Raw genomic sequence first — 20,637 nt, 5'->3', positions numbered from 1 at the left:
CTAACTAACTAACCACTTCAGAGAGAGAGAGACAAGGAGGAGACACGTTGAGCTGGGTCTAACACTGACTCTAACTAACTAAAGCCACTTCAGAGAGAGACAGAGAGAGACAAGGAGGAGACACGTTGAGTTGGGTCTAACACTGACTCTAACTAACTAACTAACCACTTCAGAGAGAGAGAGAGACAAGGAGGAGACACGTTGAGCTGGGTCTAATACTGACTCTAACTAACTAACTAACCACTTCAGAGAGAGAGAGACAAGGAGGAGACACGTTGAGCTGGGTCTAACACTGACTCTAACTAACTAAAGCCACTTCAGAGAGAGACAGAGAGAGACAAGGAGGAGACACGTTGAGTTGGGTCTAACACTGACTCTAACTAACTAACTAACCACTTCAGAGAGAGAGAGAGACAAGGAGGAGACACGTTGAGCTGGGTCTAATACTGACTCTAACTAACTAACTAACCACTTCAGAGAGAGAGAGACAAGGAGGAGACACGTTGAGCTGGGTCTAACACTGACTCTAACTAACTAAAGCCACTTCAGAGAGAGAGAGACAAGGAGGAGACACGTTGAGCTGGGTCTAACACTGACTCTAACCCTAACTAACCACTTCAGAGAGAGACAGAGAGAGACAAGGAGGAGACACGTTGATCTGGGTCTAACACTGACTCTAACTAACTAACCACTTCAGAGAGAGAGAGACAAGGAGGAGACACATTGAGCTGATCTAACACTGACTCTAACTAACTAACCACTTCAGAGAGAGAGAGAGAGAGAGACAAGGAGGAGACACGTTGAGCTGATCTAACACTGACTCTAACTAACTAACCACTTCAGAGAGAGAGAGAGACAAGGAGGAGACACGTTGATCTGGGTCTAACACTGACTCTAACTAACTAACTAACCACTTCAGAGAGAGAGAGAGAGAGAGAGACAAGGAGGAGACACGTTGAGCTGATCTAACACTGACTCTAACTAACTAACCAACCACTTCAGAGAGAGAGAGAGACAAGGAGGAGACACGTTGAGCTGGGTCTAACACTGACTCTAACCCTAACTAACCACCTCAGTCAGAGTGAGAAGGACAAGCACTAAGCTGGTACTGAGTCTAAACCCCACCACTACAAGCTACAGAAACATAGCGAGGAGAAAGACACTGGAACTACAAGACACACAACCCAGTAAGTTCCCATCCAGCACTAAGGTAGTTGCAAAGAGAAACACTAAGCTTGGGGCTGAGTCAGTGTGGGTGGGCAGGTGGGAAGAGAAGGCGGGGCTGTAGGGCAGTGAGGGAGATATCTGATATCTGCCTGCTTATGTGTCCACACTAAACACCAGTTGGAGAGCATCCAAAACCAATGAACCCAGAGTAGCCCTGTAGAAGAGACCTGGCTGGAGGTAGAGACAGAGAAGCAGAGATAGAGCATCTGATGGAGAGAGAGAGATACACGAGTGTATGCCCATTGTCAGAACTAGTATTGCATGTATCTGGAAGGGTGAAACAGAGAAGGAGATAAAGCCAGCGTTGTCACAAACACAGGACATGCTGCAGAAAGAACACACTACAACAGATGAAGCCTGACATTGAGAAGCTGGTGAGCCATTCATTCAGTAAGCCCACAGAACAGAGCAGCAGAGCACAGAGACAGAGCTGTTCCCAAGACAGACTAATGGAGATTGATCAAGCATTTTACTCCAGTGTCCTGGATTATTTATGGACACTACCAGACATACAACAACCTGTACAACCAAGAGGGAACAGCAGAGAAATAGTGAAACAACTGTCACTATAAGATAGGAAAGGTTCTCTGTTTTAGTTTCACATTCAATTCAAACTGATTTGAACCTGCATTATGTGCATCTATGAGTGTATAACTATTGTCACTAGTGATATATTCAGGAACAAGTGTCGATGTGTAAAAACACATTAGTCAGTGTATACTACGCCTACTGCCCCAAGCCTTTTCCCAGCTGTGCCAGGTTACCTTAAAGGACTCAAAGAAGCCCCCTCCTCCGGACCCGTTCTCCAGCTTATCCTCGTCTCCTCCCAGACCCATCATGGCCTGGCTGTTGATGTGTAACTCCTCATACAGCGTCTCCAGCAAGGCGGACCGCGTACGCTCCTGATCACACACACACACACACACACACACACACACACACACACACACACACACACACACACACACCTAGTTAAAGTTACAAATTCCCAGAAAAGCATTCACAGATGATATGTAATGGTAGGTGTCATACCTTGGCAGAAAAACACTGAAAACACTGTCTGCCAAAAAAAACTGTCTGACATTGAAAACCATGACTGAGAAGGAGAATAACTCGCCTCCAGTTTGGCAAATTTCTCAGCTTTGCAGCAGGCATACTCAGCGTTGATGAGCTTAGTGAAGAGGAACTCCTGGAATTCTGGACCCTGGGGTAAAAGAGGAAATGGACTGAATGACAGACAAGATGATGGAGGAGAGAGAAAACAGTGAAGCTGACCGAAGGCCACCGGAGTTGGGATTGTAGTTGGACCAACTCACTTTTCTAAAGACAGCCGGGTCTGGCAGGGGAGGTCCAAAGAAAGGTACGTCATCTCGCGCTGTCACTGACACCTAACAGGTGACAATCACACGTGTCATGAATGGTGATAATGTGTGTGTGGTATGATAGATTGGTGGGCGACATGAGACAGTCGATGTGTTTATTAGTGAAGATCAGGGACGGATACAGCACCTTGTACAGTACGTTGTCAGTACAGGCGTTCTCCACCTGCACCACTACGTAGGCATGGAGGAAGTTGGAGGCGATCATATCTGGTACGAAGGGTGTACTCTCCTCCTGGAACACTATGGCCACAATGTCGTTCCCTATGTGCCGCTTCCTCTGCAACTGCAACACAACACAGCAACTTGTTTATAAAACTCTGCATTCAGATCACATGCAATGGTCAAGAACACGTCTGTCTGTCTGTCTGTCTGTCTGTCTGTCTGTCTGTCTGTCTGTCTGTCTGTCTGTCTGTCTGTCTGTCTGTCTGTCTGTCTGTCTGTCTGTCTGTCTGTCTGTCTGTCTGTCCTCTCACTCTCTCCCCTCTCCGTCCGTCCCTCTCTCTCACAGCAGATGAGCCAGGACAAACAAACACCTGGGGAAAGGTTGCTGCTCCACCATATCAACTTGGACAAAAGCTCTGATTGGCTTTACTCTCAATCGGCTGCTCCCACTGCAGCTGGGGGCTCTGATTACACATTGCGTGTGTTCTTCCTGTTAACTTACGGTGTTTGTTTGTACAGACAGGCCTAAGACATTGTTTGTGTACGAGTCCTGATAAGGTGTCTGTCTGTGTTTGAGTTGACACTTGCCCTGATGAGCGAAGACTGAGAAAATTACTCATGTAAAACGTGATCCATGACAGAAACTCAGTGTGATGATGACAGTCTGCATCAAATGTATAGAGCAGGAGAGGTAGAGCAGGCGAGTCTGGTACAGTACCTGTTGTGTGTCTCCCTCGGTATAAGGCAGCTTGGTGGACACATGAAACATGATCTCCTTGTTGCGGTAGTTGTGGTAGACGGACTCAGAGCCTGTCTGGCCGTGGGTCACGTCCAACCCACCACGAAACCTAGACCGATAGATAGGACCATTCAGTGAAACCTGCCTCTTTCTCCAATACACTGTTCAGGATATCCATACGTTTGATATTGAATGAGTATATTAACAAGTTCTTACCCTTTAAAGTCATGCAGCTCGACCTTCTCCCCCAGAAACTCTAGGAATTCAACAAAGGCAGGACTTTCGGCACTGTTTCCAAACAACTCGACTTCTGATGTCTGCAAACAAGGATTTTGTCGAGGTTACCGGCAGTCATACATTTGAAGAAAAACACTGCCATTGACCAAAGCACTATGAGGATTACATAACGCATTGTCATGTCATATATATGAAGGTCTCGTGATGACATACTTGACAAGACGTACGTTATTTGCTGTACGGTGAATACTATCATTATCATGGCTAATACAAAACTAGAATAATGAGGGAATAACGATAACACTTTTGTCCCTGATCCCAGAATACACAGAAAATAGGGAGCTGGATAAAAACCTATCTATACTTCGGGATCCATCAACAAACATCAAGACAAAACACTGTCAACAACACTTGCATTAGAAAATCTATAGTGGCGCCTGACGGAAGCACCCTTAGCAACCATCAGCATAATGCCTGATTAGCATTGGGCTTAACTACAAAGGTACAGTACAGTGAGCATGGTCAATCATAATATCACACTGTTCTCATTTAACCCGGTTCGATCTCTAAGGTGCCTGGAGGAAGGAAGATGTTTCAATAAACGTATAGAGAAGATCATGTGTTGAGGGTTAGTTTATCACTCCTGGCTGTCAACTACACAGCACCGTGAGAGATGAGGAGACAGGAGAGGCCCTTCACTTTGACGGACGAGAGAAAGTGCTTTTGTCTCTCTAGTGAGTTTGTTTGTGCTGTGACTAGAGTGGCTCTGTGTGTGTGCACACATCTATGAGTGCGGTTGAGAGGGACCTCTCAGACCTTTGTGCATGTTTGTTTGCCCTCCCTCCCTCTCTCTCTCCCTCCCTCCGTTGCTTTTCTATGTGTATTCAATCCCCAGTGTTTCTCCTGCATGTTAATGTCTCTCTGGGTTCCGAGGAGATGGTTATTGAGGCCCCTGGAGCCCCTGTGAGATGGAGCCTATATCTGCTGAGTGTGGTCCTCTGCTTTAGAGTTTAAAGGTCAAGGATGTGGAGCTCCACTCCCTAGGCCCAATGAAAAGATACAAGGAACCTCTATTGAGGCTCCAGTAGCTTATCAGTAAACAATAGTGTTGTGATTGTAATGAGAAGGAATACTGAAGAGAAACATACAGTTGACTTAGGATTTGAGAGACTATGTGAATGTAATGGGGGAGGAGGATAAGCATTAAAGGGAAACTCCACTAAAAACATATATTTTTTAATTAGTCCGCTGTTGATACAGTCAGAAAATGTTGCATAATCACCCTTTAAGCATATTAATTATCTTATGAGAATTGCAAGAGAGGGTACTCATTATAATGAACTCACGTCAGGACTCGGTCAGTACTTGAGTTCGGCCTGAATATGATTTGATGTGCTCTGTATTTAGTGTTACCAATAGTTTTAACTGGTCTTGATGTATCAAGGCTCACCTGTCCAAACTTCTGGTAGACGACTCCAAACTTGAAGTTGTTGCTAATGACATGTTCATCAAAAGTGACGATGAGTCTTGAAGCCTGTTGACAGATCACAGATTGAATGAAAAGTCAGCATCAGACGTTAACTATCCATGTAAAAGGTTCTGTTGTTAAATATCTCAGAAGTAGAACACTTCAAAGCACAAGGCTTACTTTTGGGTAAAGGGCAGGAAAAAAGCGATCCACATTCACTTCTTCACAGACAAGCTGTCAAAAAGAAGACACATGAAATCATGGACGCTTTCATCAAGTGTCATTATGATACTATTATGACACTTTTCAACTTTTGAACATATGTTTTGATAAACTGCTCCTAACCATGCTCTCACCTTGGCCATCTGCACCACGTTAGGGAACTCCGTGAGACAGGATATGGGGATCACATCATGATAGGTCTTCAGCTTGGTCCTGGTGATGACAATCATAACAACATGTTCTTACGATGATCATAGTGATGCAACACTTCTGTCCCTGCGTCCGTATCCCTCCACCCACTCACTGACCTAAATAGTCCATCTGTCACATCATGCGGATGAGGAAATGACAGTGTGGTGTTTTCATTCTCCCTGGCTTCATGACTCCTATGATAAGACTATCAGTTGGAGAATGGGATTATCACCACACCAGGGAACGACTTATATAAACACTGGAAGTGAATGGAAATTCTAATTTGAGCAACTTTCCATTGATTACAGCAGAGCTACAACTGTAGAGATACAGACTTCTGTAAACAGAATCAGTATGTTTACAGTCTAGTACTGTATGTACTATATGTATACACAGTGTCCTGATAAAGGAGAACGTAGGGATGGAAGGGGAGGAGCTGAGAGGGATGAGAGCCAGCAGAGAGAAGGATGTGATGATGATGTTGCTACTGATGGTGAATGGTGGTGATGATGATGGTGATTGTGATGATGGTGGTGGTGGTGGTAGTGGTGATTGTGATGATGGTGGTAGTGGTCATTGTGATGGTGATGATGGTTGTGGTGGTGGTGATTGTGATGGTGTTGATGATGGTGGTGATTGTGATGGTGATGATGGTGGTGGTGGTGGTGGTGATTGTGATGGTGATGATGGTGGTGGTGGTGATGGTGATTGTGATGGTGATGATGGTGGTGGTGGTGGTGGTGATTGTGATGGTGATGATGGTGGTGGTGGTGGTGGTGATTGTGATGGTGATGATGGTGGTGGTGGTGGTGGTGATTGTGATGGTGATGATGATGGTGGTGATGGTTGTGGTGATTGTGATGGTGATGATGATGGTGGTGGAGGCTAAGGTTGTTTTACCTGAGCATGAGGCGAAGGTGTTCCTGGTCTCCGATCTCGTCATACTTCAGGGAGAACACCAGATGTCCCAGAGCTCCGTCCACTGAGTAGTAATTAAAGTGCTCCTGGTGACGCAGCACAAGCATACAGTCAGCCGAAGAGACCATTTTCTCTCTCAGATTGCACACACAGGCGCGATTACACACACACACACACACACACACACACACACACACACACTTTTAATTAGCTAATTTATTAACAGTAGGCCTTCTGTGCCAGGCAACTGCTGCTATTCCATTCAGAATCTCACCTCACCTCTATGAGCAGACTAGATTTATGTCCTATTACTGTGGCTGGTGTAAAACATGTGGCAAAGCCTAATGCATCTTCATTAGCACCCGTCTCTGAAGTGTCAACCGGCACGATGAGTTGCTCTTATTAGGTTACCAGGTGGGATTGTTCGAACACTCATTCACTTTCATTACTGTAATGAATAGGAAGGGATATTGATTGTAAAACACTTATGGTTGTAAAACAGTTATGGTCTCTCCATACTAGTAGAATGCCCTTTGGGCTACAAAACGTTGTATTTAAGGTGCTCTACAAATGTTTTGTACCCACATAGCCTTTTTCATTCATTTACAGCCACGGTGCTTGTTTTTGTCATATTATTGTAGGGGCAGTTGGAAGTGATTGGAAGGACAGGGGGGGATGAAGGAGGAGACAAAGTACAGAAATGCTGAAACAAAAACTCCTTCACAACAGTCCCAGTGTTCAGCCTCACCTTGCCCAGAAAGTGCTTCCTGTAGATCTTGGCGGTGGAGTTACTCTCCAGCTTGTTGCGTGTGGTAGGGGACAGAGGCTGGATCTGGTCTGGATCAGTACTATCACTCAGCTCATGGTTGTTCCCCTCGATCCAGTAACCCCCAAACTGAGGTAGCAGAATCAGGGGGAACCCGCTCTTTCTCTCTAACACCTGGTTAGCAACATGGAGATGAGCACAGAGAGGTTGGGGGCTTTTTGCCCAAGCAGTGTGATAGTGATTTCTAATGAATTCTGAAATATCAACCATGAAGCACAAATACCCCAAATCCATGTTACTGGTGAAATGACTGCATTGAAGTTGAGTCTGTACATACCTCATGGACACTGGGGTAAGGAATGTAGTCCTCCTCAGTCTGCAGAGAGAACAACACAGACACACCAAGTAAGACATTTCCTCTCAGTAGGCTTCAGTGATACTACTAATTGAATGATGTGATGCTGTGTGACCATTAAATCCAAGCCAAAGTGCCTATCAGCTTTGATACAGACAATGAGGCTGCAGGGATGTGATGATTATATTACTCTGTAACATTTATTATATCCTTATAACCATGTTAGTTTATACATTATTAGATATAGAGGGCTGCTAGATTTGAGCATTTGGAGTGCTGTGAACTGTAAGCATGGACAACATTTTTCTCTTGTCAGCAGTCAGATACAGAGAGATATGAGGAGCAGTGAGACAATGGAGGTACTGTGTGTCAGTGTGAGAGAGGTCTTGAGAGCCAGCATACTTTGAGTGGGGGAGGAAAGGTACATCGCTGCTCCTCCATTCTGTTGCCCTGAGAGAGAGAGAGAGAGAGAGAGAGAGAGAGAGAGAAAGACAGAGAGAGAGAGAGACAGAGAGAGAGAGAGACAGAGACAGAGAAACAGAGAGACAGAGAGAGAGAGAGAGAGAGAGAGAGAGAGAGAGAGAGATAGAGAGAGAGAGAGAGAGAGAGAGAGAGAGGAGAATGCTAGTTACACATGATAGCTGATGTTACAGTCCAAACCCAGGTCATCAGAGATCCAGAGGCGTTCATCATTATTACTGATTCACAACCGTGTCGTACATCTTTTCTGACAGATTAGTTACATTTGAATCCACAGTTCCAGAGGAAGTAACAAAGTACAGGGAGGACTAATCATATTATCAACAGACTAAGATGTAACACAGCCATCCATGTGTGTAATACAGAAAGCGGGCAAAAGAGCAAAGGGATGCAGAGTGGAGAGAGATAGAGAGATAGGTAGGGAGATGCATAGAATTAATTCATCTGTGAAAAGAGCAGCCAGTTAACCTGAAAGACAAAGGCCTGGATGCAGTAATAAGACCTTTGGGACTGTGTCACTTATAAAGGCTTGGCATACTGGACAGCATGGGGCCTGAATACCCCTAAAACACAAGTGGAGTGTTTGTTCCTCAGTCCACGAGTGTGTACAGATACTGGCTACAGACATGTGGGTAAAGGACTGACCATGTGAGGGCTGTGAGTCTGTCTGATATGATGGAGCTGATAGGTGCTGCTGTCTGTTTGATATGCTGTCTGAGATAGAGGAGAGGAGGGATTCCTGGAGCACTTGGCAAACAAACTGATTATCTTCTATTCAAAGACAAGCCTTTACACAAAACTATGTCAACATAGAGCATAAAACCCCATTTTCTTCAAGTCCAAATATTTGGTTTCCTTTTCTCATAATAATCCTGAAGTAAAACATCATAAATAGAGAAAGATGAACATCATATATTAATGTTGATGCTGTTACAGTAAGTATTATAAAGTCATCTGTTAAAGTTCAAATGTACTTTCAGACCGTGTAAAAAGGACACCCTGTTCCCCAATGTTTAGTAGTGTATCAAACACGGTCTTGTCTTGTGTTGCAGTAGCGCAAAGGCTGTCACGATACCTATATTCCACTATTTTGGGTAGGGAGGATGGTAATGGCTTTCAAAGGACAAAGGGTTACCAGGTGTTCTTTAAAATAAAGATAATTAGCAGCACAGGAGGCTGGGTATAAGTCTCGTAAGAGTGTCTGTCCAGACATATCACCCCTGACATCTTTACTCTAACACCGTCTTACCCAGCCCTGCTGACCCTGAGTACAGAGGTAAGACAAGCCATTGTTACTGAAATGCAAAGCCAACAGAGCATCTCATAGATACTCCATGCACTGGTTAGTGACACTGCCTTGCTTGGAAAGTTTAGGTTAGATTTTTTAAAAAGCAACAAAAATAAATCCAATATACCTTACCTGCATCTTCTCAATCATTTCAAATAAATCTGTGGTCTGGAGAGAGGAGAAAGTGGACATGAATTAAACTCTATGATAGTTGCTGTATCAGTGTTAGAAAGGGACATGTCCCAATGTCTGAATACTGACTGTGTGAACTCTGGCCTATAACATATGCTTTCCTAGCACCGTCCCACAATTCATTTGTTATGCATTAGTTCTCCACGGCATTACACATCTGGTCCTGTTGGAACACACACTCGACTAATAGTTTTTTTCCCCTCAGAAGTGAGACTCCTCTTTTACTGGAATATTCCTTTTAAAAAGGTGTTTACATCCCAGAGAGCAACACATACGTAAAATCACCAGCGTGGGAGTCATGGTGGTACTCATCAGTAAAGGGCCCCATCTCACAGAGAGAGTCAGTCCAAGCCACACCTTTCTCCCATTGATGATGACACCAGCTAAGACAATGTTCCATGACAATAACAAGAAGAACATGACACTCTACTGTATGTCTGAGATTTACTGTATTGCCAAGAGGTACAGTATATTGTCTGACACAAAAAGCTTCTTAGACAGCATGCCTGTCATGTTGGGTTGTAAACCTATACGTTAGGAGTCGGTCTGCATCATGCTCGCTCACTTGGTCGGTCTGCATCAGTCTGGGCAGGTTGCCAGTACACCATTCATCTACATCAAGAAAACTACAGATTGGAAAATGCAGCATCTTCCGTGTACTGTATGATACAGTCACATGTTATGTAGGACTACAACGTCCCAGTGGAATTGAGTCATCCTCCACTTCTTATCAACACTTTTACTAGACTTTCTGACAGATTCCACTTGTGTGAACTAATCCACCCCTCCCTGGTTGAAGTTGACCGTGTTCCATAGTCAACACTGACTGACCTGTTTTTCCAAACTAAAACATTCTCATCCATGTTTCAACTGACTAACCACAATGTATCTCCATGTAACATTATTCCCCTCACCATTTCGCATGCTGAGCAGTTTGGACAAGTTGCATTGATTTATTTTAAATTGTAGCATTGATTAAGGTTGTTACTCAGTATCTAAAGAGTATGATAATTCCAGTCTCAAATGTGTTGTTTGTCAAAAGAAGCTGTCCAGCCAAAAGGCACACTCCCTCAAGGCTGACCAAACCGTTTGTGTACAGTACTACATGGTCTGAGTGTTCAGAGTGAGTATGAGTAAAGTCCTCCGCTATACGCAAACAACAAAGGTCTGCTACAGTACAAACCCTAAAGACAAACATCACTGGCCTGGAAAACACACTGTCGAAAACAATGACATTCACAAAACAGTATGGCCAGCTGAACGGTTTAGAGAGCACATGATGTCCTTATGGTCTACATACTACAAACACAACTGTTAGCTGCTACTACATACAGAACTGTTAGCTGCTACTACATACAGAACTGTTAGCTGCTATTACATACAGAACTGTTAGCTGCTACTACATACAGAACTGTTAGCTGCTATTACATACAGAACTGTTAGCTGCTACTACATACAGAACTGTTAGCTGCTACTACATACAGAACTGTTAGCTGCTACTACATACAGAACTGTTAGCTGCTACTACATACAGAACTGTTAGCTGCTACTACATACAGAACTGTTAGCTGCTACTACATACAGAACTGTTAGCTGCTATTACATACAGAACTGTTAGCTGCTATTACATACAGAACTGTTAGCTGCTACTACATACAGAACTGTTAGCTGCTACTACATACAGAACTGTTAGCTGCTATTACATACAGAACTGTTAGCTGCTACTACATACAGAACTGTTAGCTGCTACTACATACAGAACTGTTAGCTGCTACTACATACAGAACTGTTAGCTGCTACTACATACAGAACTGTTAGCTGCTACTACATACAGAACTGTTAGCTGCTACTACATACAGAACTGTTAGCTGCTACTACATACAGAACTGTTAGCTGCTACTACATACAGAACTGTTAGCTGCTACTACATACAGAACTGTTAGTTGCTATTACATACAGAACTGTTAGTTGCTATTACATACAGAACTGTTAGTTGCTACTACATACAGAACTGTTAGCTGCTACTACATACAGAACTGTTAGCTGATACTACATACAGAACTGTTAGCTGCTACTACATACATAACTGTTAGCTGCTAATACATACATAACTGTTAGTTGCTATTACATACAGAACTGTTAGTTGCTATTACATACAGAACTGTTAGTTGCTATTACATACAGAACTGTTAGCTGCTACTACATACATAATTGTTAGCTGCTACTACATACATAACTGTTAGCTGCTAATACATACATAACTGTTAGTTGCTATTACATACAGAACTGTTAGCTGCTACTACATACAGAATTGTTAGCTGCTACTACATACATAACTGTTAGCTGCTAATACATACAGAACTGTTAGCTGCTACTACATACAGAACTGTTAGTTGCTATTACATACAGAACTGTTAGCTGCTACTACATACATAACTGTTAGTTGCTATTACATACAGAACTGTTAGCTGCTACTACATACAGAACTGTTAGTTGCTATTACATACAGAATTGTTAGCTGCTACTACATACAGAACTGTTAGTTGCTATTACATACAGAACTGTTAGCTGCTACTACATACAGAACTGTTAGTTGCTATTACATACATAAAGACCTGTTAGCTGCTACTACATACAGAAAGAACTGTTAGCTGCTACTACTACATACAGAATTGTTAGCTGCTACTACATACAAAACTGTTAGCTGCTACTACATACAGAACCGTTTGCTGCTACTACATACAGAACTGTCAGCTGCTACTACATACAGAACTGTTAGCTGCTACTACATACAGAACTGTCAGCTGCTACTACATACAGAACTGTCAGCTGTTACTACATACAGAACTGTTAGCTGCTATTACATACAGAACTGTCAGCTGCTACTACATACAGAACTGTCAGCTGCTACTACATACAGAACTGTCAGCTGCTACTACATACAGAACTGTTAGCTGCTACTACATACAGAACTGTCAGCTGCTACTACATACAGAACTGTCAGCTGCTACTACATACAGAACTGTCAGCTGCTACTACATACAGAACTGTTAGTTGCTACTACATACAGAACTGTTAGTTGCTATTACATACAGAACTGTCAGCTGCTACTATTTTTAGAACCGTTAGCTGCTACTACATTTAGCTGCTACTACATACAGAACTGTTAGCTGCTACTACATACAGAACTGTCAGATGCTACTATATATAGAACCGTTAGCTGCTACTACATTTAGCTGCTACTACATACAGAACTGTTAGCTGCTACTACATACAGAACTGTCAGATGCTACTACATACAGAACTGTTAGATGCTACTACATACAGAACTGTTAGATGCTACTACATACAGAACTGTTAGATGCTACTACATACAGAACTGTTAGCTGTCAGAAACACAAAAGTATAGGAGGCCCACATACACATATTTATCCTTTCCAACTGAATGAACAAGGAAATACAACAATCAGGGTAGTATTGACTATTTCCATCCTCAGTCTAAAACACAGACCTGAATTTGAACTGACAATAACCCAAGGCTCACATCTAAAAAAAAAAAAAAAAGGGGCCATGAATGGGGGTCTTTGAATTAAATCTACCACGGTCCTTGTCTTCTTCCCTGTCTAATTTAGCATGCTTGCCAGAGAGAACGGGCACTTTCCCTGACACACACATGGTAGCTAATGAGTAATGACTGCTAAGAGTCATGATCCCTTGCTTAGTTCTTACTCTGGTCCTAATAATTATCAGACAATCAAAGGAGAGCTCTCTGTCAGAGGTGTGACTAGTCTATCCGAGTACTTACTTTGCTGTGCTTCCTCCACGGTCCCGCTGTCACCAGTGGAGCATTGAGATGGATCTGACAACTTTTAGACATTTTTCAAGAAGACTATTTTCCATGAAACAAAATCCTCCAGCAGAAAATAAATCACGGTCACTGGTTTGTGAGTTCAACTGTTAAGTTCAAGTGTCCAGTATTAGAAGAGCACATTGCCTGCTGCCCCAGAGGCATGCCTGTATTCCACTGCGATAATGCAGTCCCTCACCCACAGTGTAGAAGCTACCCAAACAACTACAGCCAAACTAGGAGAGTCACAGAGTTGTGTGTACACAGCAAGTGTCATCAGGTGTGTGTCCGACTGTCCGTGTGTCCAAAGAATTGGTCAGCAATCCTCACTATCTTTCTCTTTATGCCACTCTGTCTAGGAAGAGGAGAAGGAGGTAATGAGTTCTGAAAGTGCACTATGAGCACAACCCTACTCCTCCTGTCCCTGTCCCCCAGCCCTCTCTCTCTCTCTCTGAGTGTCTGGCAGATGGCCAGAGGTAGAGCATGGTCCAACTCCTCAGGCTGTGATGTACTCTACTGCTCAGACAAGTCCCTGCAGCACCCTCCTACCAACACTGGAGATAGAGAAGTTGTGGACAGCCAGCACCACTCTATAACAATAGAGACAATGTTTTGGGGTCGTATAGCGAGGAATAACTTCATTGGAACTTAATCAAATGTCTCAATTCCAATGCAATTTCTTTTTGGCTATTCATCATTTCAAAGACTTTTCAGAAAGAAAGAGAAAATAAAGAACAAAGAATGAGCAGAATCAGCCAGCCAGAAAGCCAGACAGCCAGCCAGACTGCCAGCCAGAGAGGAGGAGGTCTGAACAGCCACACCCACAGTGCCCAGTTTGTAGGCCTAGTGCAGGTGTCAGAGCTGGGACCTCTCATTACAGAGGACTAATAGTCCTCTCATAAGGATAAGGAACAATAACTCCTCTCTCTACCAGACCTGTCTGGCAGCTGCTACTCCACACACCCACTTTCTGTCTGAGCTGAGCACATCATTAAAACTTTGGAGAGGAGTATCTCTATCTGGGCATGTGTGTCTATTGGGTCCAGTCCACTATATAGAGAGCTCTCTATTTCCTATCTGGGCATGTGTGTCTACTGGGTCCAGTCCACTATATAGAGAGCTCTCTATTTCCTATCTGGGCATGTGTGTCTACTGGGTCCAGTCCACTATATAGAGAGCTCTCTATTTCCTATCTGGGCATGTGTGTCTATTGGGTCCAGTCCACTATATAGAGAACTCTCTATATCCTATCTGGGCATGTGTGTCTATTGGGTCCAGTCCACTATATAGAGAACTCTCTATTTCCTATCTGGGCATGTGTGTCTACTGGGTCCAGTCCACTATATAGAGAGCTCTCTATTTCCTTTGTCCTCCTCTTATTGTCTTGATATATGTTTTGTTAAACTACGTAAAGACAATGTTTATGCTTCATTATGCATTATTATTTCTAAGAAAGAATAACAGCTTGGAACTGTATAATGACTTGCATCCTCTTTTTATAATTTACTGGGCACATACAGTAAATGAACCATGAAGAACCATGAAGACATTGCCATTCCAGTTTATCTGAGTGAAACGCCATGGAAAGCAGAGATGACTGCACTTATTTGATCAATTAGAACCTGTTGAATAGCATGACTGCAGCCTAGTCAACAACTAGTTACAATGACAATTGATACTGAGTACAGCAGGTCTGAATAGACAACAATGGTTACATCTTGTGAAATTATGTGATTGCTACAATATCATGTTATCAATATCATGTTATCAATATCATGTTATCAATATTATGTTATCAATATCATGTTATCAATATCATGTTATCAATATCATGTTATCAATATCATGTTATCAATATCATGTTATCAATATTATGTTATCAATATTATGTTATCAATATTATGTTATCGATATCATGTTATCGATATCATGTTATCAATATTATGTTATCAATATCATGTTTCTCCCTGTTCATCACCTCACGTCAAAGTCAAGTGAAGTATAATGTATCTACGTGAAATCAGAACAAACATGTTTCATTGTAATTTCAGAGTGGAAACATTTAGAAGAGGAAGCTGCAGGTCATATTTAATCTAATCTCTACAGTTGGATAAAAATGATATTTACTTTATTCAATTCGAGTTGGTAGGAGTTGTGTGGCATGCAAAGCAGTCTATGACCAACCTTGACGCTAGGTGTGTGTGTGTGCACAAGAAAGACTGCCCTATGCAGAGGGCTCTGACCCCAACAGCAGGCCTGGGGTCAATTCGAATTGAAGGCAGTCAATTCAGGAAGTACACTTAAATAACAATTCAAAATTGGAAAGAACTGCCTCTATTTTCGATTACTTCTGAATAAACTGAAGAGTAGAAGCTATTTATTTCCAAAGTTATAATTTATTTTATACACATTTTTAAATCACTTCCTAAATTGACTGCCTTCAATTCAAATTGACCCCAGCCCTGCCCCACAGTACCTCTCATTCCAACAACTATCAATAAGCACAATCTACTATTTCTCAGCAATACCTTAACACATCATCTCCTCACAATGACACTACAGATGACTGTAAAGGTTTGAACTTCATGGTTGCGAGCCCTGTCCAATCCTTCACGGGTGGGATTCATTTAGGATTAAGTGTAAATCCTTCCTTCCTAAGTGTACAGGGCTCTCTTAAACCTCACTGATATCATCAAGACTGTATCCTCTTAATCTTCCAATCTCTGCTCCCTTCAATCTAATACGTCCCAAAATATCTAAGAAAGATTAGTTATCCTTTCGGTTCAGATGTAAGACGTATCAAAAGAGATTCTTTGAAATGGGATCATTCGGGAAATGTGTGCTGCTGACAGTATAGTGAAAAGTGCTATTGATACAATTTGAATTGTGAATTCATTTAGAGCTAGGTAACAGTAAGCCATAAGCAGAATAGTACATTAGTGAGGTAAGAAGGCAAGCCAGTCTTTATAAGTGACATATTCTAGTTTTGGGACAGGGACATTTTACCTTTGGAATGACAATTATTCAGACAGGCGCTGTTTTGTTCACATTTATGAAATAGGACTGGGTTTGTTTAATCTGGATATTAATGGAATCATAACAGCTGCCAAACACATACTGTAATTCCACAAGTCAAAGAAAATATGAATATCAAATAATAGTTATTCTACGGTTACATGTCCCTCCCAATGAGTGTTGAATATTGCTGAGTCAATGAAGGACTATACAGAAGTCAGTTGACAGTGTGAGCATAGGAAAGAGCCCAGAGGAACAGGCAGAGCAAATAGGGATTTACAGAGACACAGGTTACACAGACAGACAGACAGACAGACAGACAGACAGACAGACAGACAGACAGACAGACAGACAGACAGACAGGCAGGCAGGCAGGCAGGCAGGCAGGCAGGCAGGCAGGCAGGCAGGCAGGCAGGCAGAGAGTACAAGAAAAGTGACACACAGAGCACATAAGGTGAGTGAGATCAGGTTATGTTGGGGGTAGGAGCTGAGGACCGGCGTTAACAGCACACAAACCCAAACCCCTCCGTCCACTCCCTCCCCTCCTACCTTGAGGAACGGTGGAGCGGTGTACGGGAGCGGTGACAACGGGGGCTGTAACAACGGAGGATCTAGTGTGGTTGAGATCCGGGGTTCACCCCCATCTTGTTTCCTAGAAACACAGAAAACACAGAGAGAGAAACATGAACATCAGACAGATCAGACAATGTCCCATGCTGTATATCACACTGATGTCATGAGGGGAGAGAAGAGGAATAATGTGACTGGATGCCTCAGGGTTTTAGGGTTTGTGATTTGCAGAACTTACAATGGCAACACAACACAACACAGCTATTTAGGAAACACTGTCTGCTGCATGGTGCCCATTCTGAGAAGCGTCACAATGGCGTACGGTAGGGAAGGGCAACTGGCCCTTTTGTAGGCCCGCAGACCAATATTTTTATTTTAATTATACAAATGTTGGGGGGGGGGGGGGAGAGAAACTCAGTCTCAACTTAATATTGAGAGTTAGAATAATTTGGTTGTGCATCAGCAGTCACTCAATTAGCCCATGTCAGCATTTTTATTTTAGATTGGTCAGCTAGTCTAGCGGCCAGCTATCTAAACTTGTAGAAAAGATTACTAGAAAAATTGGCATTCTACGGTTACATGTCCCTCCCAATGAGTGTTGAATATTGCTGAGTCAATGAAGGACTATACAGAAGTCAGTTGACAGTGTGAGCATAGGAAAGAGCCCAGAGGAACAGGCAGAGCAAATAGGGATTTACAGAGACACAGGTTACATGGGGTGAGTACAGACAAACAGGACAGACAGGGTGAGTACAGACAAACAGGACAGACAGGGTGAGTACAGACAAACAGGACAGACAGGGTGAGTACAGACAAACAAGACAGACAGGGTGAGTGCAGACAAACAGGACAGACGGGGTGAGTACAGACAAACAGGACAGAGAGACGGACAGACAGACGGACAGGACAGGACGAGTACAGACAGACAGTGTGAGTACAAGAAAAGTGACACACAGAACACATAAGGTGAGTGAGTTCAAGTTATTTTGGGGTGGGAGCTGAGGACCGGCATTAACAGCACACAAACTCAAACCCCTCCATCCATGGTCAAATTAGAAACCGGGGTGGGGCCCATTGATCATCAGTTATCATATTAAAGACTGCCAACATTTGCCTCCACCCTATGGCAAAATGTGTAGAATTTCAGGATATTAGCTGTAAAACTGTTTCTCACAGCCCCATGGCAAAATTAGAAGAATACCATGAAAATAGTTATAAAATGTCAAAAATCTTCTCTCCGCACCATGGTAAAATGTGTAGAATTGCAGAAATGCAATTTTCTTTTCACTGTCACAAGGGTGGGTGGGGGTATGGATGTGGGTACGCAGACCCATAAGCCACTGCGGCCCCTCATAATGAGTTCCGTTTTTTTGTGGCCCCCACCCCTATTAAAGTTTCCCATCCCTGGCCTATGGTGTAAAAAGTGAACTGAGGTTGAAGAGCGATATGAAGAGATTGAGTAAACTAATCCAATATCATTCCAACCCTTCTCTTCTCTGCATTGTCTATTGTTCTGACAGGAGTATTATTACATCATAGATATATGATGACTCGGTGACTGGAGGAAAACACAGAAGCGCTAAACGATGAATTTAAATTTCTTGCAGAAACCATTCAAAAAGACTGGATATGTAAAACAAGGGAACCTTCAGACTTGTTACATACAGTCAACGTATGTAACAAGTCCCCGAGTTTGAGTTAGTCCTGATCACAATCTAACTGCACCTGAAGTGGCACAACGTGGTGTGAGAGGTTGACTGGGCTCAACCTAGAAATATCACAAAGTGTCTTGAGTGAGCCCATGTCCTTTTATTCCAGGTGTTTTGATTAAATAGTGCACGAGAACAGCGTGCCCAGGTCTCCTCTCCAAGGCCCCATCCATCACACAGCAGACAACCTCTCTGAGCGGAAATGTGATTATTCTCCAGATTGGGCTGCTTGCCCGCCACACTCCTGAGTAAATGCATTACCTTCACTTCCACCATTACACCTCCTTGTTTGTCAAGGCTGACAAGATGCAGCTTTTATTTACCTTGAGATAAAACCAGTACACAATGTGGAATATCTACTATGAAGCTAGCTACCCAGGAAACGTAAAAATCCACAGAGGATGAGAAATAGTCTCTAACAGGTGATACTAACATTATATTCTGTAACTATATCTCTAAAAAACTAGAGTTAGACCCGACTTAGCCGATTTGGATGGCACTGTTTGTAAGGGGCCCGGTGTGAGTAGTGTGGGTGAATGTTAATTATTTAGATGATCTACATGCCAAAACAAACCACTCTAACCAAAGGATGTCAGATTGTAAAAATCATTCCTAGGTCTTCACAAACATATATGTCAACACAAATCCATTAGCGGTATGTTAACCCACTGGCATCCTAGAGCAATGACAAACTCAACAAGCTCAGTCACATAGACCTACACTGATCTCTAAAAAAGAATCAGCAATATTCAAAATGCCACAATGATAAAATAAGATAATGAGATCTTACACCAAACAAGCACACAAAGTGTGCAAACTACTGTTGTGAATAATATCTTATTTTCTCTAAGTGTGCTTTATGTGCCATTAAGCAGGAGACTTTCTAGAGAGAAGAGTCACTTCAGGGATCCAGGGAGGACACTCAGCCACCTTCCCTTCCACGAATCTCTCTACTCACCGTCTCCAACCCAGGAGACTGCCTGCCTGCCACCTTCCCTGCCACACATCTCTGCCTGCCTGCCACTCTCCCTGCAACACATCTCTGCCTGCCTGCCACCCTCCCTGCCACACATCTCTGCCTGCCTGCCACCCTCCCTGCCACACATCTCTGCCTGCCTGCCACCCTCCCTGCCACACATCTCTCTACTCACAGTCTCCAACCCAGGAGACTGCCTGCCTGCCACCTTCCCTGCCACACATCTCTGCCTGCCTGCCACACATCTCTGCCTGCCACACATTTCTGCCTGCCACCTTCCCTGCCACACATCTCTGCCTGCCTGCCACACATCTCTGCCTGCCTGCCACTCTCCCTGCCACACATCTCTGCCTGCCACACATTTCTGTCTGCCACCTTCCCTGCCACACATCTCTGCCTGCCTGCCACACATCTCTGCCTGCCTGCCACACATCTCTGCCTGCCTGCCACTCTCCCTGCCACACATCTCTGCCTGCCTGCCACACATCTCTGCCTGCCTGCCACACATCTCTGCCTGCCTGCCACTCTCCCTGCCACACATCTCTGCCTGCCTGCCACACATCTCTGCCTACCTGCCACTCTCCCTGCCACACATCTCTGCCTGCCTGCCACACATCTCTGCCTGCCTGCCACACATCTCTGCCTGCCTGCCACTCTCCCTGCCACACATCTCTGCCTGCCACACATTTCTGCCTGCCACCTTCCCTGCCACACATCTCTGCCTGCCTGCCACACATCTCTGCCTGCCTGCCACACATCTCTGCCTGCCTGCCACTATCCCTGCCACACATCTCTGCCTGCCTGCCACACATCTCTGCCTGCCTGCCACACATCTCTGCCTGCCTGCCACTCTCCCTGCCACACATCTCTGCCTGCCTGCCACTCTCCCTGC

The 20,637-nt window shown here is 43.7% G+C and overlaps 1 protein-coding gene across 19 annotated transcripts in view; it reads right to left on the bottom strand.

Annotated features, from left to right (window-relative positions):
- Nucleotides 1-20,637, bottom strand: part of LOC110492141 (rap1 GTPase-activating protein 1) — a 125,389-nt gene that overhangs the window by 11,778 nt on the left and 92,974 nt on the right. For 14 of the 19 annotated variants that reach the window (XM_036947073.1, XM_036947055.1, XM_036947057.1 and 11 more), the window contains 15 exons: nt 17,040-17,142; nt 9,569-9,604; nt 8,071-8,118; nt 7,651-7,689; nt 7,296-7,487; nt 6,530-6,633; nt 5,572-5,650; nt 5,396-5,449; nt 5,198-5,281; nt 3,727-3,827; nt 3,490-3,619; nt 2,737-2,892; nt 2,544-2,615; nt 2,345-2,431; nt 1,992-2,129 (listed from right to left, as the gene is read on the bottom strand). In XM_036947073.1, coding sequence (XP_036802968.1) covers nt 1,992-2,129; nt 2,345-2,431; nt 2,544-2,615; nt 2,737-2,892; nt 3,490-3,619; nt 3,727-3,827; nt 5,198-5,281; nt 5,396-5,449; nt 5,572-5,650; nt 6,530-6,633; nt 7,296-7,487; nt 7,651-7,689; nt 8,071-8,118; nt 9,569-9,586 — 1,302 coding nt within the window. In that variant the 5' untranslated portion in view covers nt 9,587-9,604; nt 17,040-17,142. Of the gene's footprint in view, nt 1-1,991; nt 2,130-2,344; nt 2,432-2,543; nt 2,616-2,736; nt 2,893-3,489; nt 3,620-3,726; nt 3,828-5,197; nt 5,282-5,395; nt 5,450-5,571; nt 5,651-6,529; nt 6,634-7,295; nt 7,488-7,650; nt 7,690-8,070; nt 8,119-9,563; nt 9,605-13,433; nt 13,873-17,039; nt 17,143-20,637 lie in introns of those variants that run through there. The other 5 variants (XM_036947059.1, XM_036947064.1, XM_036947071.1 and 2 more) reach the window with 3 other exon arrangements.

Source organism: Oncorhynchus mykiss, chromosome 16, assembly GCF_013265735.2.
Source record: "Oncorhynchus mykiss isolate Arlee chromosome 16, USDA_OmykA_1.1, whole genome shotgun sequence".
In the NCBI taxonomy this organism is placed as follows: domain Eukaryota; kingdom Metazoa; phylum Chordata; class Actinopteri; order Salmoniformes; family Salmonidae; genus Oncorhynchus; species Oncorhynchus mykiss.
This window is presented reverse-complemented; position numbering and strand designations above follow the sequence as displayed.